The 24,147-nt window shown below is 59.3% G+C and overlaps 1 protein-coding gene across 1 annotated transcript; it reads right to left on the reverse strand.

The window, feature by feature from the left end:
• Positions 1-2,272: 2,272 nt before the first annotated feature.
• CSRP1 (cysteine and glycine rich protein 1) lies at positions 2,273-23,135 on the reverse strand. The gene is made up of 6 exons (XM_047754655.1): positions 23,002-23,135; positions 13,056-13,168; positions 7,540-7,708; positions 6,587-6,716; positions 3,600-3,693; positions 2,273-3,165 (listed from the first exon to the last, which is right to left on the reverse strand). The coding sequence occupies exons 2-6, from the start codon at positions 13,165-13,167 to the stop codon at positions 3,089-3,091; spliced, it is 582 nt and encodes a 193-aa protein (XP_047610611.1). The 5' UTR covers position 13,168; positions 23,002-23,135; the 3' UTR covers positions 2,273-3,088.
• Positions 23,136-24,147: the final 1,012 nt, after the last annotated feature.

The following is a 24,147-nucleotide window of genomic DNA, read 5'->3' on the forward strand; positions in this document are numbered from 1 at the left end:
TTAACCCACTGAGCAAGGCCAGGGCTTGAACCCTTGTCCTCATGGATACTATGTCCTCATAGATACTAATCAGGTTTGTTAACTGCTAAGCCACGACAAGAACTCCATTTTTTTAATTAAAAAAATTTGTTTCGCCTTTTTTTTTTTTTAGGACCGTGCCTACGGCATACGGAGGTTCCCAGGCTAGGGGTCCAATCAGAGCTGTAGCTGCTGACCTACACCACAGCCACAGCGATGTCAGATCCTTAACCCACTGAGCAAGGCTAGGGATTGAACCTGAGTCCTCATGGATCCTAGTCGGGTTGTTACGATGGGAACACCCCCTTGTGGCTCAATTGGTTAAGGTCTGATGTTATCTCTGTGAGGGTGTGGGTTCGATCCCTGGCCTCACTCAGTGGGTTAAGGATCCGGGGTTGCTGCAAGCTGCAATGTAGGTCACAGATGCAGCTCAGATCTGGAGTTACGGTGGCTGTGGCTGTGGTGTCGGCAGGCAGCTGTAGCTCCCAACCAACTGCTAGCCTGGGACCTTCCATATGTGGCAAACATGGCCCTAAAAGGATTTTTTTTTTAAGTAGCAAAGAACGGGAGTTCCCGTTGTGGCTCAGTGGTTAACGAATCCAGTTAGGAACCATGAGGTTGAGGGTTCAATCCCTGGCCTTGCTCAGTGGGTTAAGGATCTGGCATGGCCGTGAGCTGTGGTGTACTGCAGATGCGGCTCGGATCCTGCGTTGCTCTGGCTCTGGTGTAGGCCAGTGTCTACAGCTCCAATTGGACCCCTAGCCTGGGAACCTCCATATGCCGTGGGTGCAGCCCTAGAAAAGGCAAAAAAAGACCAAAAAAAAAGGTAGCAAAGAACGAGCTGGAGTGTGTCCAGACTGGGGTGTCTCGCGAAAGGTATTTAGCTGAGATCTCTGAGCAGAGTGTGGAAGGAGCAGCTTGGCTCCTCCTGGCTGCCGACTGTGACACTTGAGGAGGAGGAGGAGGTGGCCTCAGTGGAGCCAACCGGAAGCAGAACGAAATGATCTGGAAAAGTCCCAGCCTGTCCCACTGCAAAGAGAATTCAGGTGCGGTCGAGTGACCTCTGATAAGATGAGTGTAGGTCAACCGCTAAGGCAGCGCCTGTTCTGTTCTCCAAGACAATGAAGGGGTGGCCGGAGGGTGACTCAGACCAGGGACTCCACGCCCATCACAGGGAGCACAAGGGCCGCCTCCGCCCAGGCTTCTGACTAGGAGCTGCCACCAGGTGGCGCTGGCAGAGTGGGGGCGGCACCTGCCAGGTCGTGGGGGTGGGGGTGGGGGTGCGGGGGCAGGAGGCCACGCCCATGGGTTCCCAAAGTGCAGAATCCAAATCTAGCTCTGTGGGCTGGGGATCTACCCGGTCCTGGGCTTCCTCCGAGCTGTCACTCCTTTCCCACTTCTCCCTCCGGGGACAGGAATGTCTAGCCTAGGTGGGTCCTACTTTCATATTTTAAAAGCACAGAACGTGTTTGTATGTTTTCACAGACTCACAGCTGGAGAGGAGTTTGCCTCAGGATGCGCCAGACCTGAGGTCTGTCCTGTGCCAGATGTGGCTCACACCTCCTGAGCCCTTAAAGTAGATGCTGGATGGAGAGCTAAGACTTGGGCTGCTGGGGTGGCGTGAATGAATTTCGCGTGTGAAAAGGACATGAACTGGGGTGTGGGGGGGGGGGGCGAATGCCACCGGCTGAATGTTTCTGTTCCCCCAGATTCACATGTTGAAACCTACGCCCCCAGGGTGCGGGCATCTGGAGGTGACATCTCTGGGAGGTGATCAGGTCGTGATGGTGGAGCACCCTGGAAACCCTCTCCCCACTCTTACCATGAGGACACATGGAGAAGCAGCAGGCCCTACCGGACACCGACCTTGGACTTGAGTTCCAGCCTCAGACTTAGAAGTAAAACTTCATGTCCACCCCCCACCCCCCGCCCCGCAGAAGTGAGCTTCCTGGATGTGATACAGAAGTTCCTCGGCTGAGTTTCCCTCTCACTCTGGGGTTTTCCAAGCTGGGCAACAAGTGGGGGGGCTTGATGAGCCCCTCGAGTTCCCAGCCCTAGTTCCCACCCCAGATGTGGGAGTCCACAGGGCAGGGCAGCAGGATCAGGCCCCCGTGGGCAGTGGGCTGGGCTGGAACAGACACCAGGGGGGAAGCAGTCACTTTCTTTCCACCAAACCTCCTCTCACGGGCTGTTCCCGACAAGTCTGCTGCAGCCGGGGGGTGGCAGTGCCCCCACAGAACAGGACAGCATGGGCTTCTCTTCTGACAGCTTTATTGACGGGGCGGGGGGTCAGCTTGAGTACAGGCCACGCTGCAGCCCCCAGGCCAGGTGGCAGCGGTCCTTCCAGCCCCTGGGGCGGCCGGGCCTGGCTCCTCCCTGTCCTCCTGCTGCTCTTGACCTGGGGGACCTGGAAGGGGTGGGTGGGGTGGGGTGGCCAGAGAGGGGTCCCTGCTGCACGGTGGGGTGGCAGGGACAGGGGTGTCCAGGCAAAGGCTGCATGTGCCTCCCTCCACTGCTGAGGGCCAGCAGGCGTGTTAAGGACAGAGCCTGGGCCTGGCCTGCGCTCAACCGAGCAGGAGCTGCCCGCTAGCTCAGGGCCCAGGCCTCACACCAGTGTCGCTGGGCTGTTTCATCATCAAGGCCCCCCTCAAACAGGGAGCTCGACGCCTGGGAAGGCCAGACCACATCCTGATATCAGAAGGCCCCCCCTCCCCAGGGAGGAGCACAGCCCTCCCAGCCCACCCGCCACTGGGACCTGCTCCCTCCCTGCTCCCCTCCTCCTGGGCCCCACTGATGACAGACACCCAGCCCAAGAGGCTGAGAACTCTCCTGGGGAGTGGGTGTTGGGGGGACAAAAGTCCTGAGGCCTCCTGCTGGTCCTGGGCAAGGGGGGAGTGCCTTCGAGGAGTGGGGCCTCCAGCAGACCCCCAGATCGAGGGAAGCCAGACACCCAAGTTCAAGTCCTTAGTGATGTGTGCAGGGCTGAAGGGATGAATCCTGGAGGTGGCGAGGCTGCCGGGCAGGGGATGGTGATGAGAAGCGTGGGCATGGGTAGCGGGGCAGGTAGGGCTCACTCAGAGTGGACCAGGGCCCCGGCCCCTTGTCCAAAGCCAAAGCCCTTGGGCCCGAAGTTTTTAGCGTAGCATCCTGCAGAAAGAGGAGCAGGTGAGAACGCCACACCCCCGGCCCTCCCACACAGCTCCTCCCCGCTCCCCCCAAGGCAGGGCCTCTGGAGCAGCAAGCCCACCAGCACCCCCACCCCAACACCAAGCCCAGCAGTGAGGAGTTTCCTGGCCCCAGAGTGGAGCCAAGTCCCTCCCTGTCCCAAGAGAAGCATCAACATGTCAGAGCTTAGAACTGGGAGCAGGGAGCCTGGGCTCCACCCATCCTGCCCAGATCTGCCCCCCCTCCCCGTAACTCTGGTAACACTTTCCCCCTCTGGCTGCCTCCCCAGCTGTCACACGAAAGGATCTTGCTCGATGCTCTGGAATGGATGGAGGTCCCTGAACTGGTCTACAGCTAAAGGGCATGACTGCTTGGGCCTGGGGCCCATCAGACCTCCTGGGAACAAGACCACCCACCTTTGCAGTAAATCTCGCCATCCTTGTCGGCCAGGGTGGTGGACTCCAGGCCTTTACCGCACTTGGCGCATCGGAAGCAGGACTTATGCCAGGACTGGAAGGGAAGGAAACAGCTAACGCTGCTGCCCCCAGTCCCACCCCCCTGACAATGAAGATACCTCTGGGGCCGCAGAGGAGGGAGCAGCCAGTGACCACCTCCCACCTCGGAAGGTCCTGCAGGAAGCTGACGAGCTATGGGGCAGCTGCACCACCAGGGGCAGGTGGGAGTTGGGACCACCGCCAGGGCAGCTGTTCCCCCGAGTTCGGGCCAGGCCAGGCTTGTCCTGACCTTGCTGCCCGGGTCCAGGGGTGTGGGCGTGGGCTCAGAGCCGACCTGGCAGCACTGCTCTCAGCTCTCTGCCTCCTCCCTTCCTCCCTGGCAGCTGGTTGTGAGGATGGGACAGATAACCACGTGCCTGGCCTGGGGGCACCTTTCATGATCAGCAGCCAGTGTCCTGTCTGCCCGAAGGCTGCCACCTGGAGAGGGCTGGCGCTGTCTCCCTCATGGGGAGCTGCGGAGGGTGTGGCAGGGGCCTGGCACACAGAGGGGCCGGCACCCTGGGGAGAAGAAAGGGCGGGGAGAAGCCTGCAGAAGCCCTTCTGGCTCTTAAGGGGTTCGTGGCACCGCCCACACCCCTGCCCTTCTCATGGAGAAGCCGGCGGGTCTGCACACGTGGTGGGACCCAGTGCAGGCCCTGGGCTCGGCGGCAGCTCCCAGCAGCACCACGTGTGCAGACAGTCCTGCCAAACCAGGAAGGCGGGAGGCTGAGGCAGCAGGGACAAAACAAGGCCTTTTAAGGACAAAGAGACTCCCTCGCACAGGCCGGTGCCTGGGCTCGAGGGTGAGAAAGGAAACTGCAGCTCCTTAGGTTTCCTGGCAGCCAGACCGGCGCGTGTCGGCTCCCGCCTGGGGCTCCAGGGACCTCGGAATCCAGAGCGCTGAGACGGGGCCAGACCCCCACACTTCGCCTGGCACCCCCAGCAGACATCAGCTGTGGCTCCATCCTCTGTGCAGCTTGGCTGCTGCCCCGTCTCCGGGCAGGAGAAGCGACCACTGCCGCCCTCCCTCCAAACACGCTCTGGCTTCCGCTGGTGAATTTCATCTAATGCGCCCCTGCTCCTCTTACGCCTTATTCCACGGCCCCGGCCACGGATGGGGCTTCTCCTCCCTCTTCTGCCTGAAAACACCCTCTCATCCTTCACCTTAGACCCCACCTACAGGATGGAAATACTGACTCAGGGGGTTTCTGGTAATTTCCTGTGCTCAGAGGGAGACACAGCAGCAAAAACACCAACTTCATAATATTAACAGATGTCTCCTATTTTCACATCAGGGAATCCAGGGCGAGGGTCCTCCTTTTGCTCTCACAACAACCGAATAACGACGACACAGCTGACTTGGGTCGACCACACTGCAGGTGCTGCTTTGGGTGTCCAGCGTTATCTCACTTAAAGTCACGTGAGACATTCTAGAGGCAGCACGAGGCTCAGAGAGGGACGTGATGAGCCCAGGGCCACACAACTAGCAACTGGGTTGTCCCTGTGCAGAGTCACGACCCCCTCCCCCTAGACAGCTGTGGATATGGGCTCAGAGACGGGAAACGGCCCAAAGTCCAGTAAACACAGTGAGAGCGAGGTTTTGGGAGCCAAGCCAACGGGGCTTGACCCAGAGCCTCGCTGTTCCCACCGGAAGATCTGGCAAATGACTCAATACCCCTGAACCTTGGCTTTTCCATTTCTAAAGCAGGGTACCAGGTCCATCTCCGGCATGAGTGAGGGCCGGTCAGAGACTCTGCTGCGGCTAAACTCAACCCCCATGCGTTCCCCGCCCTCCCCCGCCCTTCCTGGAGGCTGAAAGCCTTGGAGGCCAAGACGAATGCAGGCCCAGAAAAGCTGCAGACAGGCTCCAGGCCCCGCTGCTCCCTGGCTGGCCACGTGCCCCTCACTCGGGCTTCACGTGAAGATCCAAAACCCTCCTCCAGCCACGCATCCTGAAGTGGCCTGTTGTGTAGCTCCCGGACTGCTGGTCTGAGGCCACAAAGCCCAGGGCACCAGCTCTCCACCCCTCCCTGCAGCCTCGGGGGTGGGGGCACTAGCAGAACATACAGGGAAGGGCAGGGGAGACGGTTAGAAAAAGCTTGCGGAGTTCCCGTCGTGGCGCAATGGTTAACGAATCCGACTAGGAACCATGAGGTTGCGGGTTCGATCCCTGCCCTTGCTCAGTGGGTTAAGGATCCGGCGTTGCCATGAGCTATGGTGTAGGTCGCAGACGTGGCTCGGATCCTGCGTTGCTGTGGCTCTGGCGTAGGCTAGTGGCTACAGCTCCAATTAGACCCCTAGCCTGGGAATCTCCATATGCCAAAGGAGCGGCCCTAGAAAAAGGCAAAAAGACAAAAAAAGAAAAAAGAAAAAGCTTGCAAAAACCCCCCAGGAGGCCGTGATAGGCCCCGAACCCTGGGAAGCCCTGCCCTGGGGGTACACGGGTGGGTTTCTGAGTCCATATCCTATGAAACAGAATGCACTGCAGACTTTTGGTGGTTCCTAACGTGTTGGATCACAAATCCTTTTAAAAACGTGATGAATGCTAAGGATTTTCTTTCTGGAGACGCGATGGCACAGAACCATAGAGATGCATTGCAGGAGCCCCCAGAGGTCTGTGGGCCCCACCCTGGCAGCTCCCTACACATCGCCTGTCAGTTTTGTTGGTGGCAAGGCTGTCAGGACTGTGAGTGGCTGAGCTCCCTGGAGACCGGGTGTCCAGGGACAAGCAACGTGGGGACACACAGTTCCTTGCTCACTGTGGGCTTTGAAACGACAGGGGAGTAAAGCCCAGGGCCCATCTCCTCTGAGCAGAGCTGGGGTCCCACTTGCAAAGGTCTGGAGCCCACACTTCGGGGAGGTGCCCGGCCAGACCCTGCCCTTCCCTGCCCACCAAGCAGCCGCCTTACCTTCCCGGCACCAATCACCTTCTCGGCTGCGTAGACGGCCTGGCTGCACCGCGGGCAGCGCTCGGAGCCCCCGATCTTCTGGGCAAACTTGGATGCGTTGGGGTTGGTGGTGGGCCGGTGGCCCGGGGTTCTGCTCGGGGAAGGGCGTGGGGTGAGGTGACACACACGGAGCGAAGCATGGTCGGGCTGAGTGTGGGCGGGACCCCACCTTCATCCCACTCAGCCAGTTACAGGGCCTAGGGGGCCTCTAGGGTCACCTCCCACTTTACAGAAGGACACACCAAAGTCAGCACAAGGTCACTTTCACTGGCGCATCAGCCCTCCCTCAGCCCCCATTAGGACGTGGGAATCACGTAGCACCTCGTTTGCTAAGAACTGTCATCCTGGACCCCTCACCCCTGCAGCCTCTTCTTATTCATCTATTATTAGTCTTTCCAGGAGAAATCTGCTGACTAATCACTCCCTCTGGGGCAATGACTTTGGCTGCATCCTGGGACCTCATCCTCACTTCTGTCCACCGCCCCCTTCACCGGCTGGGCTGTGGGCCAAGGAGCTGGCCAGGCTGACTGCCACCACCCAGCTCCCAGCAGGCCAGCAGCCAGGGGTGCTGTGGACCAGTGACACCCTGTGTGTCTCCAGGGAAGGAAACCCACTTCCCGACCAGGGCTGAGAGGTGGTCCAGCTCTGACACTCCCGGGCCGGGGTTGGGGGGGGTGGGTGCAGCAAGTCGCTGACACTGGCTGGGTTTTCTCATCTTCGAAAGAAGAGTTGGGACCCCGGAATTCTTGGGGCCCCTCCCAGCTGTGACACCCATGAAAACACAGGCTGCACCTCCATAGCGGGAAGAGCTTGGCCAGTTTCATTCCCCCGCACCCCACTCTTCCCACGGGCCTGACCCACAGCGCGTGGTCTGAGCTGCTACATGGGGCAGGGTCCGGGGGGGCTGTACTCACTCCTCGTGCTTGATGCCCAGCGACTCCCCCTTGTCCATGCTCAGTGTGCCCGCGCCCTGCCCGTAGCCGTAGCCCTTGGGTCCATACTTCTTGCCATAACAGGACTTGCAGTAGATTTCCTCGCCGTGCACGGCTACGGTGGTGCTGTCCAGATTCTTCTTACAGACCACTGTGGGGAGAAGAGGTGGGTCACAGGGAGCCCCCCCACAGCTGAAGCCCTCTGGGACGTGGCCGACGCGACACCCTGATCTTCCAGGAGCTGTGAATAGCGGCCAGGAAAGCAGGGAGCTGGGAGGAGGGAAGGGGTCTGGGGGATGCTGGCTGAGGCCCTGCCCCCAGGAGCCCTCAGAGCTCCTGGGTTTATGCAAGCCCCGCAGCCTAGGCTGACCCCAAGCCACAGGGAGCCTGTGGGGCCTTCACTCTGCTCTTGACAAAGAGAAAGGAAGGATGAAAGTAGGGCAGGGGTTTCCTGCTGCCAGCAGTGGGATCCAGAAGGGACCCCTGCTGTGAGCTTGCGGGATTTACAGGCAAAGTGATGCGCCCGGGAAAGGTCAGTATTCATTCGGTGCCCAGCTCGCAGATTGAAATGATACAGGTCTTGCTTGTCACAAGATCCGAAGCTTCTGGAGTTCCTGTGGTGGCGCAGTGGTTAACGAATCCGACTAGGAACCATGAGGTTGCAGGTTCGATCCCTGCCCTTGCTCAGTGGGTTAAGGATCCAGCGTTGCCGTGAGCTGTGGTGTAGGTTGCAGACACAGCTCGGATCCCACATTGCTGTGGCTCTGGTGTAGGCCTGTGGCTACAGCTCCAATTCGACCCGTAGCCTGGGAACCTCCATATGCCACAGGAGCGGCCCAAGAAAAGGCAAAAAGACAAAACAAAACAAAAAAAAAACAAGATCCGAAGCCTCTAACCGCAGAAATCACTTTGCCAGGAGCACTGGCGTCAGACGCCAGGAAGGCTCTCCTGCCTCCAGGACCAAGAGAGTTTGGAATGGGATAAAGTAGAAAGCCTGGGGACCTCGTGGCTCTTCCGCTGATCGCAGAGGGGACTGTACCCAGCCAGCCAGAGCAAGAAAGTTCAGAGCCCAGGGTCTCGCAGAGTCAGGCTGCAGAGCCCCGTCCCACTGCCCCCTTTCCAGCGTGCGACCCTGGGCCGGTTACGTACCAACCAGCCCATGTCCTTACTGGAGGATGCGCGTGACAGAGCCGACCCCAAAGGTGGCTATGAGAGTGAGACCTTACATGGGAAGTACTCAGACTGTACCCTGCTCCTGTCAGTGCCCTGGGCACACGGGGGCGGGGCAGGCTCAGAAGATCCCTGGCTTCCAACACTGGAGTATTTCTCCCAAGAGACCCAACATCCCTTTTAGGTCTCGGCCTATAACGCTAGTTTAGTCCCTATATGGGATTCCATGTGTTCCCCCCGGACCACATCCTCAAACACATCCTCTTGAAGGTGGACTGCTGGAGAACCCCCAGGAGGAAGTGCTCAGCTCGGCTCTGTGCAATCTGCCAGGCCCTTGCCTTTAAAAGTCAGCTATCTCCCCCGGGGGCCCAGGCTGGAGACTTCAGACTAAATAAGGACCCTCTGGTCCTGCCCCCGAGAGCCCCACCTCTTTGCAGCACCCCATGGCCCAAATATGGACCTTCCCATTGCCTCCCCAGGGCTTGGCTCCTGGATGGAGGGAGTGGGAACAGTAGGCCGAGGCTCCAACATTCCCTTCTAGGGTGGGAAGTCGGGAGATGACCTGGAATTGCTTCCCGCGAGACCCAAGTTGAACTGGAAATTCCAAGACCAGAGGAGAAACACAAAGTGAGACAGAGTGGCCAGGGCTCCGGGGCGGGACGACTGAGGGCTCCTTGCACTGACCCCTTCTGCAGGAGGCCAGGAGCTCAGCCCAGAGGAGATTCTATCGCGGACACGTCCAGATGCTGCCTGCCTCGCTGCCTGAGCAGACGCAGAGACCTCTCTGTGGCTTCTGCTCTGCCTTGCTCCTCAGTGGCCCACCCTGGACCCCCTGCCTGGCCTCCACCTCCACCTCCATCCAGCCTGCAGTCTGGGTACCTGGAGGCTCCTCCAGGAAGAGGAATTTTGAATGAAGGCCTAGGAGTTCCCTTAGTGGCTCAGTGGTTAACGAATCCAACTAGGAACCATGACGTTGTGGGTTCAATCCCTGGCCTCGCTCAGTGGGTTGAGGATCCAGTGTTGCCGTGAGCTGTGGTATAGGTCGCAGACATGGCTCGGATCCTTTGTTGCTATGGCTGTGGCGTAGGCCGGCGGCTGCAGCTCCAACTGGACCCCTAGCCTGGGAACCTCCATATGCCACAGGTACGGCCCTAGAAAAGACAAAAAGAAAAAAAAAATGAACCATTGAATGAAGGCCTAGGCAAGTTTCTACCAAATCACGCTAAGCAAAGTCCAAAAAAAACAAACACGGTGATAGATTAGCGATGTGCGTTTGTGGGGAACATGCACTCCAGAAGCACAGAAAAGAGGGGCCCCAGGGGAGGCCAGTGCCCCCTCAATCCACCCCAAGACAGAGAGCGATTCTCTGCTTCTGGAAGAAAAATCAAGGCCCACCAACAAAGGCCCCAGCTCACAGAACTGGCCAGAGCCCAGCCTGACCTCCAGCCAGGTTCTTTTCTGCCAGCCAGGCACCCCTTTCAGGTGAGACAATCATGGGACCAGGAAGGTGACAGGATGCTGGTGGGGGGTCTCCGGGGCTCTGGGGAACAGCCCCCGCCCAGCAGCCACCCCCTGGGGTGAGGCCAGACCAGCTCTGTTTCCCACAGGGCTGAGCTGCCCCAGGACAGCTGTTGCAGCTCCAAGATGGCACGTGGCCTCAGGGCAGGTCCCCAAGAGCTGAGCCCTCCTGCTTGCTGATGGGGACCGGCTGGCCCTTCTTGGGTGAGCCCAGGGCAGGGACTGCTCCCCCACTGTCTATGGCAGCAGCATCCTGGGCAACCCGGGCCCCAGAGAAGGGACACAGGTGCCAAGCTGAGCAGGACCCAGAGCCAAGCACCAGAGTGGTCGGCAGACCTTCTCTTGGGGACTCACCCGGGCCTGGCCAGCAGGGAGCTAAGGTCCCTAAAGGCACCCCGGCCCAACCCTGCTGGCCTTTCTCCTCCTTAGGACGGAAGGTCCAAACTCTGAGGGGGACTCGGAACTCCGGCTGGACGCCAAACCCACTTCACTGAGAGAAGCCACCTCCCTCTACACATAAACAAATCTGCATGTCCAAGGCTGTGCTGGGCCCTGGGGGTCCCCAGGTTTCTAGATGCTCAGACCCTGACATGGTCTAGGCCTGGTGCCCAGAAGCCACGGGGACCCCGAGAAGCAGGACACTGTCCTACAGCCCCACCCCATCTTCCATAACTGTTTCTGATCATCAACCCCCCCCACCCCACGGCCCCAGGCCTGCTGTTCCTTCCCGCGCTTTCCCTGCACACAAGTGGGGCTGCAGGCCTCCAGGCCCAGCTTGCCCCTTCCAGTCCCTGATCAAAGCAACGCTGAAGAGCAGAGAGGGGTCCTTAGGGTCAGCAGCCAGTCTGGGCCTCTCCCCAGCCAGTGCCAAGCCCTTTATTCCCCCTGGAAAAATAAACAGTTTGATAATTCCTGAGTGTGGTGAACTGCTGACTACATGACGCTGCTGCTCAGCCTCCGCTGCGGGCCAGACGCCAAAGGCTCCACCAAAGCTCACTGACCACCCGCGCAGCAGACGCGGCCCTTGGTCTGTCTCCGGGGTGGATGGCAGGTTGTGGGCCCTGGCTACTGGCGCTGGGCTGTGGCTCCAGTGGTCACCCAGCAGCAGGTAGATCTGGCAAACATCCCGGAGCAGGTGGCCCCGCTGCCCGGATCCTGCTCTGGAGCACGATCTCCTGGAAACAGCACAGCCGGGCTCTCCCAATGCTGTCAGCCCCTGTGAGTGTCCCCTGAGCCACGCCAACTAGCTATGCATCTATCGGCGCCGTGTGTGTGTGTGTGTGTGTGTGTGTGTGTGTGTGTGTGTGTGTCAGGAGGGGCTATGTTACTGAGCACTCGCAGCTGCTCTGAGCACTTTGTCTGCTGTCCGAACCCCTCTCAGGTTAATTCTCACGCCGCTGTCCCTGTGCGGTGGGCGTTAATATCTCCCTGTAACACTAGAAAATTGCCCATCATCACACAGATAAAAACAGACTCACATTCAAACCCTGACCCACTGGTTCTAAAGCCTGGGGCTAAACAAACACATTCCCTGCCCCCGACTCTGCTGGCTCGAGGAAAACACAGCCAGACCCGGGCTCTGTCCCAGTGACCCCATCATTCAGGAATCTAGGGGGGGGCCCCTCTGGCCAGCACTTCCTGGGTGCCCTGAACACCCGCGCAGGCCAGGCAGCAGCCAGCGCAGCCTTTCCGCCTCTGCGTTCCTGGGCCGCCTGGTGCCTGGGATCCAGACTGTGACTGGAGCAGGTCACGCCCTGGGTTGTCAGGATGCTGGCAGAGATTTTCCCGCTCACCATCCTCTCACCCGGGAAGTGAGAAAGCGGATGGCTGGCCGCAGGGCGGAGGGATGGAGGGACCGAGGGTCAGGGACTCGGCTTCCCCGTGAGGCCCCTGCCTCTGCTGCCTAAAATTTTTAAAAAAAATTTTTAAATAGCGGATGTACAATATTATACAAGCTCAGGTGTACAATTTGCTATTTTTAAAGGTTACACTTCACTTATAATTATTATAAAATACTGGCTCTATTCTCTGTGCTGGACAGTATGTCTTGGTGGCTGATTTACATATTTATAGGTGGTCCTGTGTACTCCTTAATCCCCTTCCCCACCCCCCCTTTCCCTCCCCGCTCCCCATGGGTAACCACTACTTTGTCCTCTGCATCTGTGATTCCTGCTGAGATTTATTTTCTTTATTTATTTTTTATTTTTAGGCTTTTTAGGGCCGCACCTGCGGCATATGGAGGTTCCCACGCTAGGGGTCGAATCAGCGCTACAGCTGCCAGCCTACACCACAGCCACAGCAATGCAGGATCTGAGCCGCGTCTGCGACCTACGCCACAGCTCACAGCAGGGCCAGATCCTTAACCCACTGAGCAAAGCCAGGGATCGAACCCACAATCTCATGGTTCCTAGTCAGATTCGTTTCCACTGCACCACGATGGGAACGCCCCTGCTGTGCTTTAAACATGGGATAAGAAGCTGAAACTCTGAGCTACAAGCGTCTTCCTCTTCAGTGATGGGACTGTGGCAGAGAGAGCAGAGAAAGTGAGTGGAAAGTTTTCCTCCTGGCGTTTTCAGGGCTTGGCCCTGCGCGTCCATCCCACCCCCACCAGCTCGGGCCAGATCACCCTGTTAGAAAACAAGCTTCTGAGGGAACAAAGAGGTCCTTAAGTGTTTTCCTCCCCAGCAGCACTTCAGCCAAATGTCAAGCTGTTTATATCCCACAGGGCCAGTTCTCGGGGGTGTTGACAGGCCCGTCTGGTCCCCATGGCAACAGCCGGGGCAGGGCGGGGCGGGGAGGAGACTACTCACTGCACAGGAAGCAGGATTTGTGGAAGCTGCTGCCTTCGCACTGAACCTCTTCGGCAAAGTACACCGTCTTCTGGCACACCCCACACCTCTTGCCTCCTCCCCAGTTCGGCATTCTGAAACCGGACAAAGAGATGACAATTAATATTGCAAGGAGACAGATGCACAGACCACCCAGAAACGGAGCGCCAGGGACACAGGCGGAGGAGACTGCTGGGAGGTGGGGGGCGGGGCGGGGGGGGCAGAGCTGGGGGCACCGCCTCCTCCAACCACGACGTTCACGGAGCAACCGCGGTGGAGCCCGGCGCCAGGCACACACATAAAGGATGCGAAAGAGCTGTAAGATTCAGGCCTCAGCGGCACTCGCATCCACACGCACGCACCTCGCAAAGATGAACGTGGGGCAAAAGAAGCAGAGAAGCTAGAACTCCTAAAACGAAAAGTATTTGTGTCGGGTCCACAAGCAGCCAACATTTCATTTATTTTTTGCTTTTGTCTTTTTAGGGCCACACCTGCGACATATGGAGGCTCCCAGGCTAGGGGTCAAATCAAGAGCTGTAGCCGATGGTCTATAACACAGCCACAGCAACGCCAGGTCAGAGCCGCATCTGTGACCTACACCACAGCTCACAGCAACGCCAGATCCTTAACCCACTGAGCGAGGCCAGGGATCAAACCCACACCCTCATGGACACTAGTTGGGTTTAACTGCGGAGCCACGATGGGACTTCCCAGAATTTATTATGTCAAGGGATGAACACATGGGCAGAAATGTCATAAAGAAAAGCAAGGGAACGATAACCACAAACCATTGTCTTAGATCCGTCACCTCGGAGAGAGAAAAAGTGTGGGGGCCCATGGGGGCTGCCAGGGCACCGGCAAGGTATGGGCACCACGCGGGGTTCCCTTTCTAACTAGTCTTTAAACTACACACGGCGGTTTTATACACTCTTCTGGATATAACACAGAGCTCACCAAAGCATGTTATAAAGCAGAAGGCAGGCACACAGGGCACAGTTCTCAAGCTTTAAAGTCCATTACAATGAGGGGGCATGGGGTGCTTTTGCAAAATCAGATTTGCCAGCATCACCCAGACCCAGTGAATCATGACCTACAAGGATGAAGTTCAAGAACGTGAATTTATCTTCCTTTTTACAGCTGCACCTGGAGCATATGGAAGTTCCCGGGCTAGGGGTCGAATCAGAGCTGCATCAGCAACCCCCTGACTCTCTAGCTGCCAGCACAACCCTGACCCCAGGAGGGTGGGCTCTTGAGTCTGTCCTGGTGTCCAGCATTTCCAAGACTTGTGCCCTGGGGTTTGGGCATCTCCTGCAGCCACAGCCCTTGCCCCCCGCTTCCCCATACCCCAAGCCCTCCTGTACTGGCCATACAGCCTGTCCCGTGGACACGTGCCCTTGAACTTTGAATTTCCTCCTGTTCCTCTGTCTCAGGTCAACTCAGCTCTTTTCCAGCCAGAAGAGCCAGAAGCGTGGGGGGAATTTCCTCCTCCCGACCGTGGACATGGGCTCAAGAAGAGGATCCAGCCCAAGACCTGTGTGCACCTGTCTACAGGTATTCACACAGGTGTTCCATAAATCCGATGCTTTGGTGCTAAGAGCCACAGCGGGGCTGTGCCCTCCATCTCTGCAGAGCCCGGGACTAGCAGGACCCTCGGGGGGTGGGCTCCAAGGGGGCTCCCATGGCTGGACTATCCCCGAGACTACAGAGATCTCCAGCACGGCTTTGTCAGGAGGAGACCTTTACTCTTCCCTCCCTCTGCTGTCCTCCCACATCCTGAAAGCTGGGGTTCCCTCTGGCTGCACCCCAGTCCTTCTCTTCCCCCCAGTCTCCTGAGGTCCCACTGCGCCTATGGTCCCTGCTGCTGAGCACGTCCATTCCTCCATCACTGACCTGAACCCCTCGTTGGAGCCCAGACTCGTGTCTCCCGTTTCAGGGGATCATCTCCACCTGGATGGCCCGTGAGCACATGACTGCAACACCTGAACCCATTACCTTTCTCTCCAGCTTGTTCCGTCCCCTGACTTGTCCATTTCTGCTGCGGGAACCACCACCACTCTCTCCATCACGAAGGACTCTTACCCCAGACCTAGAACGGGGAGACACTTCCTCTCCCTCAGCGGCACCTGCTCTGCACTCCCCTTTACCGCTCCCCTAAGCCCAGGGGAGCCCCCCCCAACACCCCCTGCTCCCCCCACGTCCCACCACCTGATCCAGTCTCACCAGCACCTCCACCCAGCCGGCCCCCAACAACCCCCTTGAAGGGGGCGCCACGCTCCAGTTCCTTCTCCTCGGTAACCAGTGTTCAGCCAGGGCACAGGGCCTGGACCAAAGCCGGCCAGCCAAGGTTACATCTCGGGGACAGGCCAGCTACATATTTCAGGCCAACGAGACAGAAAGGAGTTCTGGGGGCTCTGGAGGAAAAAAAAAAATAAAAAATTCTGATCTTTGGAGAGAACATCCTGGAAGCAAGCCCCCCTCTCCTGAGTGAGGAGGGGGCACAGTGGGCCATGGGTGGTTGTTCCAAAGGGGACGGACATCCCAGGGTGAAGGCCAGGGCCAGGAAGGCAGGGTCAGGGGAAGAAGCGGGAGAGTGCCCGTGACATCACTGAACCTCAGGACAAGGCCAACCCCATAGCAGATGAGCCACTGGGCTCTCCAGGTAAACAAGCCAAAAAACAAGCCAAACAAAAAACCAGCCAAAAAAAACAAAAACAAAAACAAACAAACAAACAAAAAAGCCAAACAAAACAAGCCAAAAAAACCCCAAAAAGTAAAAAAAAATCCAAGGTAAACGTTTAGGTCAGTATTTTACACCTGCTTGTGTCATGTCCTCCTAAGCCCCCACCCTCCAGGCCTCTCCTGCTTGAAGACCCCCAGTGACTCTGGGCTTTCAGGGCTCCGTCAGGCTCACACTCTGGGGGTCTCCACAGCAGCCCCACGAACCTCAGCACCGGCTCCTGCCACCACCCATCAGGCTTCCTCAGGGTTGGTGATTTAACCACCCCAGCCCGGGCCTGGCGCATGGAAGCTCTAGGTAGAAGCCTATGCCCAGGTGGCGGAGGGGTGGCACTGGACGGGGCAGAGGCTGGGGCCACCGTCCTCCCCCATGGGGGTCTGGACCGTCCCCAGCTCCTCGAGCCTCTGCCCATCCCAGCCCCACCCCTGCAGACAGGACTTCTCTAACTGTGCGGGGGCCCCTCTCTGCATCACCCCCTGGCACCAGCCCCCATCCCCAGCCTCTGATGCCCTGTTACCCAGCCCCACTGCCCTGAGGAGCCAGAATCAGGATGTCAAAGCCACAGACTGAGAAGGACAGTGGCGGGGGGGTTGGAGTGTGGGGGGGGTGCCGTCTGCCTTGCCTTCAGCCCCCCTCCCCTTCCTCATTGCAGAAGATTCCACTGAGCAGCCACCACTCCACCAGGTGACACAGGGGAGGTGCTCAGGGTGGGGCCAGACACCTAAGCCACCCTGAGGATTCCTATCCCCTGAGGGGGACGCTTCAGAGACAGGAGCTGCTGGGGGTGGGGTGGGGGGGGTGGAAAGAGCACTGGGGAACGTCCTGGTCACACACAGCCACACAGGGCGATGAAGTAAGTAGACGGGACCCCCGGAGCCCCTGCCCATGGCATCCAGCAGACAGCCTGCCTGCGCCTGCGGGACTCCTGTGTGCAGGACACGCGACACACCCCATCCCCCTTCTCCTGGCCTCTGGGACACACCCACGGCACAGATGAGGAAACAGGGCTGGCCGGTCACCTGCGGTCACGGGGCTGGAGGAGGTGGAACTGGGCTCCAGCCAGGTCGGCCCCCTAAGCCCCCACGCTGTTCCCACTGCATCCAGGGGGATCTCCCGGATGCCAAAGCCCCCTCCTGGCCTCGCTTTCCACCCCTGAGCCTGCCCGGGGACATCCTCCAGCCCCTAGGACCTCCCCACAAGGGAGGAGGCTCCTGGAGCACGTGGTGGGGAGCCGTGCCCAGCAGTGTGTGTTTCCAGACACAAAAGACCCCTCCTTCTGGAACAGCCGCCCTTGTCCCTCCTGGCTCCGCGGTGGGGACACATCCAGCAGGGACCCGGGAAACAGGAGCAGGCAGAGGATCTCCTGAGCCAGGCCTTCGGGGAGCGTGGGAGTGGGGGGGAAGGAGGGGGGGAAGGAGGGGGGGTCCTCCCTTCAGGAGCCCCAGGAAGGGACACAGGCAAGGCCTGGGGGCGAAGAGCAGCGACAATATTCATGGACCTCACGGAGGGGAAGGTCTCAGGCAGCCCTGTGGAGGGCTCCCCCACCCCCCAAGTAAGGACCCCTCTGGGGGCGAGGGGTTCAGCTGGGGGGGCCTGGCCAGCTCCTTCCCAAGGGCAGGCCTCAGCCCAGCCCCCCTTTTCATCAGGCAGATTCCAGCCAACGGGAGGCCGAACTGCCTTAAAAGGAAACCTGTCTCTCAGACCTGGACCGCCCTTGGGGACACAGGCAGAGAGAGTTCTCTGGGTCAGAGTTCAGGCAGGTCAGTTCAGAGGTCAGGGAACGGGACTCATCCCCTCCCCCAAGGGTCCCGGGCCATTCACTGACTCCAAGTGGCGGATCAGAGGATGAGAGGTGTTAGGAGGTGATGGCTCAGGGTCTGGTGTGCTGGAAGGGCCACTCCCGCCCTCCTCCCCAGCCAGGCCCATCCCGAGGAGCCAAGCTTGAGAAGCAGCAGGACAAACAGGGCCCAGAACCCCTAGGAGTTCCCATCGTGGCGCAGCGGTTAACGAATCCAACTAGGAACCATGAGGTTGCGGGTTCGATCCCTGCCCCTGCTCAGTGGGTTAAGGATCCGGCGTTGCCGTGAGCTGTGGCCTACGCAGACACGGCTCGGATCCCGCATTGCTGTGGCTCTGGTGTAGGCCGGTGGCTACAGCTCCGATTAGACCCCTAGCCTGGGAACCTCCATATGCCACGGGAGTGGCCCAAAAAAATAGCAAAAAGACAAAAAAAAAATAAAAAAATAAAAAGAACCCCTAACTTCTCCATCAGCCCAGAGAACGAGTGGGACCACAGACGTGGCATTCTTTGGGGTTTAGCCCCCGGGGACCCCGGGACGCAAGCAGACACCTGTCTTAACATCGAATGCTTCTGAGCTCTGCTCAGGGCAGCTGAGAGGCACTGCCGGCCCCCGTAGCCACATCACCACCTGAGGTGGGGTCCCTTCAGAGATCTGGGTGGTCCCGCTGCACTCTGTCAATGATCTCAACAGAGAACAGGGCCTGAATTTCCTGCACAAGAGCTGGAAACCTCGGAGGAGCTCTTTCCCAGGAATGTCAGGCTCCTCGGGGCCGGCTGGAAGCTAGAAGCCCAGCACCAGTCTTTTCTGACCCGCAACCAGCTCAGTCTCCGGTCCCACTTCCTGTCCAGCTGTCCCACGGGAGCCATACCCAGATCCTGTCCTGAGAGCAGAGGCCCAGCTCGGGCCCTCGGGAGCAGAGTGAGGAGCAGACACAGGGCAGGGCCCTCACGTTCACCCCATACCTTGAGAATGTTGGGCTGAGGTGGCAGGTCCCCTGGGGTCACATTTCAAGTTGAAGAGGCCAACAGGGAAGTGTTCAAACCTCCTGCTGGCCACCAGCTCTGAAAGAGGGCGTCCCCTCCTCAACAGTGCTGAGACCTGGCCATCCACCCCGTCTTTATTTCTCCCATGCAAAGACCCCACATCTCCCACTCCAAAGGCTCTTGTCCCTGGAGCCACAGAGCGACTTCCGGGCGCCGAGCTCAGGTCTCCACCCACTCAGTTCAGCAGAGACAGTCAGGTAGGTGTTTGTCTGCCTGGAATCACCTGGTTGTGTGGCACCTGGCCAGGTATCCAGGGCAGCTGTCATCCTTCCCAGCCCGTGGCTCAGCCCCCTGCTCCATGCCCCCGTGTCAGCCACAGAGAGGGACAAGGGGGACCCCCGCTCAGGGCTCTGGAGCTGACAACTGAGAGCCCAGGAAACAGTCCTTCTCTGAAGGAAGGGTCCCTGCTGGGGGATGGAGGGCCGACACGGGGGTATAGCCTCGGCCTCAGCGTCACATGATTTCTTCGGACCCTGTGAGCCCTCCAGACCCCACGATGCCCAGAAGCCAAGGTCACTCTGGCTTCCTCTCTCCCTCTCTGTTCAAGTCCAGGTGCAGGCCCTTGTGGGACAGTGGGGTGAGCAGGTGGCGCTGACCCCTACCACCTATGACAGCAGGACACGCCACCCTCGGAGTGCAGAAATCCGATGATCAAAGAAGGTAGAAGTTGGGGTCTAGGATTTAAGTATTTCAAAACAATTATAGGAAATCCTATAGTCTCACAAGCTTCATAGACTGACCAACAGGTCAAGTTTCTTTGCTTTTATCTGGAACCACTTCAAGGGTCACAACTGGCCATCCCACGCGGAAAGGGTCTGAAGGATTTTTCCTGGTTTTTTTTGTTTGTTTTTTTTTGTCTTTTTGCCTTTTCTAGGGCCGCTCCTGTGGCATATGGAGGTTCCCAGGCTAGGGGTCGAATCAGAGCTGTAGATGCCAGCCTACGCTAGAGCCACAGCAACGCGGGATCCGAGCCGCATCTGCAACCTACACCCCAGCTCACGGCAACACCGGATTCTTCACCCACTGAGCAAGATCAGGGATCAAATCTGCAACCTCATGGTTCCTAGTCAGATTCATTAATCACTGAGCCACAACGGGTTTTGAAAAGCAAAACCCAAACCCATGAGTACGGAGACCTTATAAAGACTGCTTTGCAGCTGCCGTCTAGGGAGGCTCCAGGCCACAGGGGCCCCCTACAGAGATGGCTGGGGGGGGGGGCGCGGCCTTGCTGGAGAGGGGGCACTACTGCCAGGCGGGAGTGGTGCAGTGATCCTTTGTACAAGTCATACAAGTCAAGAGGCTGCCTTCTGGCCCTGGGAAGCCCTGGAGAGGCCTCCGGATCCATGCTCTTTACCATACATGGGAATTACCCAGGGCTGACGTCAGACAAATTCCTGGGTACTGCAGCCCCATCGTTACCACAGAAACTCCTCACAACTGCAAGCCGCCAGCCACGCTGCTCCTGCTGGCTTCCAGCACCTCCCCCGTCCAGCCACAGCTTGTTCTGTGTGTGTGTGTGTGTGTGTGTCTTTTCCTCAAGCGGGCTCTCTTTCAGACTTCCTTTCTTGCAAACCTGACACCAAAATTCAGATGCATGTCAGCCCCCCTTTCCAGGCGCACCCCCCCCCCCCGGCTCCTCCCTGGCCACGCAGCAGAATAAAGACCTAGAAGTGGTCGGGTCTAACCTGACTCCATCCCCATTCGCACTGGCAAAGCCACATCTTCCTTAAGTAGTTTATTTATTTATTTATTTTTGTCTTTTGTCCTTTTAGGGCCGCACCCGCGGTATATGGAGGTTCCCAGGCGAGGGGTCAAGTGAGAGCTGCAGCCACAGCTCACAGCCACGCCAGATCTGAGCAGAATCTGCAACCAACCACAGCTCACAGCCACACCAGGTCCTTAACCCACGGAGCAAGGCCAGGGATCGAACCCACAACCTCATGGATCCTAGTCGGATTCGTTTCCGCTGCGCCACAATGGGAACTCCATCTTAAGTAGTTTATAAGCCTCAGTAAAGTGCTTTCATAAGTGGCGGATATTTCCTTAGCAAGTCGCCTCTGAAATAGGAAACGCAGAGGAGCGTGATAACATGGTGACTGAGCATGGCTTTTGGAAGGTGTTTGCCTGGGTCTGAATGGCAGCTGCAACCTCTGAGCCTCAGTTTCTTTGTCTGTGAAATGGGGAGTACCCGTCCCCACCCTGTACAGATAACATGAGAAGGAGGCAGGCCAGACCCTGGGGCACAGCTGGTGCGGACACCTGCCACTGTTCTCCCGGGGAAGGGCGGCTCTAACGCTGCCCAGTTTTCTGTCTCCTTCCTTATCTGCCAACAGGTCTGAGTAGTGGCAAAGGGCAACCTTTCTTCTCTCGAGCGCCTCAAGATATTTAATGCAAGATCCCTCTGTCTTCTTTAAGTTAACTTTTCATAAGAGGCTGGCGTACAAAAATATTTCAACTTTGGCAGCCTCTCAAGAAAGCCTCCCCAGTTTGCCTTCCCACCAGGAGACCCACGGTAAATAGAAAGGGTGTCACTTTTCCCCCACCTGGTCCTCAATCCCACTCACAGGGAGCAATCGGCAAGTAACCCTTGCCAGGTTCACTGGCGTTCATGGCAGTTCAGCCCAGAGCCCAGCCCCACCCTGTCCATTCACCAAGTGCCAGCACCACAGCCCCTGGGGCCAGGGAGGGCTCCCAAGCTCCTGAAGGGCAGATGTTTGCCATGAGAAAACACCCAGGCTGGAAGGCAGGTGCTCCTGCAGCCAGAGCCCAGCCCGGGGGGCACTGCTGGCTCCCACCCAGGAGCAGAGGAGGTGGGCCCACCCTTCAGTTTCTCCCTTGTGTCTCCCAGGACCCTCTACGGGGCAGTGCTGCCCGCCCACAACACACCCTCTGCGGGATAAACTTCCTTCTCTGCCTGCCTGTCCCCCCTCCCCCCGGATTTCCTCCCTGAGGCACAAGGTCGCTCCCTGGGAGACCAAGAGCGGCCACAAGGATAGTCTCTCTCGCAAGAAGTGACCCTGGGCACCGCCCCGGCGCTTCAGCCCACCATGAACATCTGGAGGCCAGAGGTGAGCGCAGCAGTGAACACTCAGCACTTGGTCCCCAAATCCCGCAGGGAAGAAATTCCAGCCTGCCCTGAGAGGACAGTACCTCCAGCCTGCTGAGCTTCTGGGAGCAGTGGGGAGGCATGGGGTGGGGGGCTGAGGGGGGGCTAGGGGCCAAGAAGGGAGCCGCTGGCCCCCCTGGGTTCCACATCTGTGCAAGGCTCTCCCAGTACCAACCCCACAGGAACTGAGCGTGAGAGGGAGGCGACCTGTTCAAGGCCACGGGTTCAGGATCAGGATCAGTTCCCCTTCCAACAACCTCTCACCGAGTGGGCTGCCCTGTCCACCAGAGCCGGGTGTAAGGACCTCTGGGGGCAGGAGCCCAGGTGATGCCCTCTCAGCTGGGTGGGCCTGCCCATCCACTCACGCCCAGGGGCAGGGGTGCCCCCGCCTCCAGGGAGCTGAGCCACCCAGCCTCCTGCCTAGACCCAGATTTGATTAGATCACAACTGTTTGCAGAATTTGCACAACACTCTGGGGCCTGTGAGAGCAGATAAAACGCCTGCCTCTTGGTTGCTGGTGGGGCAATGGATTGCAACTTTCTCTAAGTGTGTTCCCCACTTCAGGGACTGAGGCCACCAAGCACTGTGGGTCCCTTCAGGCTCTGGGATGGTCCCCACTCCTTCAGACGAGCGGGCCGGGGCGGGAGCGAATGGGGCGTGCGCAGTGGGAGGTGGGGGGCAGCTCCATCTAGACTTTTGAAAAGAGTGAAACCAGCACCTGCGCTGCGCAGGGCAGGGCGCAGCTGCCACGGGCGGGCCCCCGAGGCCCGACGGTCCCCACTCTGCCCGCGGGCGCGTTCCCCCAGGGCAGAAGGGCGGGGGCTGCAAGAGGCCCCCACCCTCGCCGGACAAGAAGCGTCAGTGCGCGCAGAATGGCCCATTGTTCCGCCTCGGGACCCGCAGGCGGTGGGGAGCCGGGCCGTCCCGGGACAGGGGCACGTGGGGGCCCTTTGTGTCCGGGGAACCCGGAGCGGGGAGGAGCCCCGCGCCTCCTGGAAAGAAACCGGCGCGGCCACTTGGCCCCACTCCTCGGCCTGCGCGGGCCCCGGCCGCCCGGTGTCGCGTCTACTCTCCCCGCAGCCTCCCGAGAGGTGGCGGGACAGGAAGGCCGGGGGCGTCCAGAGCGCGCGCGCAGAGCCGGGGCACGCAGAGGAGCCAGGGCCTCGAGGGTAGGGGCGGAGGACGCAGCGGAGCCAAGCGGGGTGGCCCAGAGGGGCTCGGCGAGACCCCGCGCACTCACCTGGCGGCGGTGGCGGCTGGGCTTTCGGTAGCGGCAGCGACGGCGGGCGGCGCTCTGGAAGCGGGGCTGGGCTCGCCCGGCCCGCGCGCCGTTTTGTTCCGCTCCCGGGGGGCGTGTCCCGGCCACGCCAACCAGTGGGCTTTGCACACTGCACCACACCAGCGCCGATGTCACCACACCGGGGCTGATGTCACCGCATCGGCGCTAAGGTCTTGGCGCAACCCCCCAGCGGGGTCCCCAGGCCCGGGGCGACCCGGCTGCGCCCCGGCTGCGCCCCGGGGGACCCCCTGTGCGCCCCGCCACGGAGGAAGCCGCGTCTCGCACGTGCCCGGAACTTCTCAGGGTTTCCTGGCGGCCGGATGCGAGGGTGGAGACACAAGTCTGAGAGCTAAGACTTCTGATAAAACCTGCGCCACAAGAGAAGGGGCGGGCGTGGATGGCGGTGGGGACGGTGGTGGGGTCTCACTTGTTCTGGCGGCAGGGTGGCAAGGACACATCTGAGCACCAGGGTAAGAGAGGCCTGAGTTCGGATCCCGCCCCTTACGTGTACTAGCTGGTGCCCTGGCCTAGATTCCAAATCACCCCCCACCCCCGCCCACAGGCTCCGCATCTGTGAAGGAGCTGTAATCCACAGGGAAGGGGTGTGTTTTGGGGGGGAGGCGGGGCAGATCTTCTAAGCCTTCTACACCCTCAGCAGTGGCCCTCCTCCAGCAGCTCTTCCTTCTCGGCTTCCCCAATCTCCCCTGCTCTCCAAAGGAGGCTGCCCCACCCCTCCGCCAGAACAGCAGCTCTGAAAAGTGGGTGCCGCCCTCAGCGGCTCCCAGCCCTTCCTGTGCCTGCAGCAGCGGGCATCTCAGAGGTCAGAGCCGCCCGCTCCCTGCGGAGCTGTTCCTGGGTCAGGATAGAACCTCCACCTCTGTCCTGGGCAGAACAGCCCAGAAACCTGGGGCTCTGGAGGGAGAGGGAGTCACCCCCTGGCAGGGAGGTCCTGGTGGAGGGCACAGCGAGCCCAGCTCTAAAGGAAGGTGCCCGAGTTCCCCTTGTGGCTCAGTGGTTAACAAATCCAACTAGGAACCATGAGGTGGCAGGTTCGATCCCTGGCCTTGCTCAGTGGGTTAAGGATCCGGCATTGCTGTGAGCTGTGCT

This window comes from Phacochoerus africanus, chromosome 12 (genome assembly GCF_016906955.1).
Source record: "Phacochoerus africanus isolate WHEZ1 chromosome 12, ROS_Pafr_v1, whole genome shotgun sequence".
Taxonomy (NCBI): domain Eukaryota; kingdom Metazoa; phylum Chordata; class Mammalia; order Artiodactyla; family Suidae; genus Phacochoerus; species Phacochoerus africanus.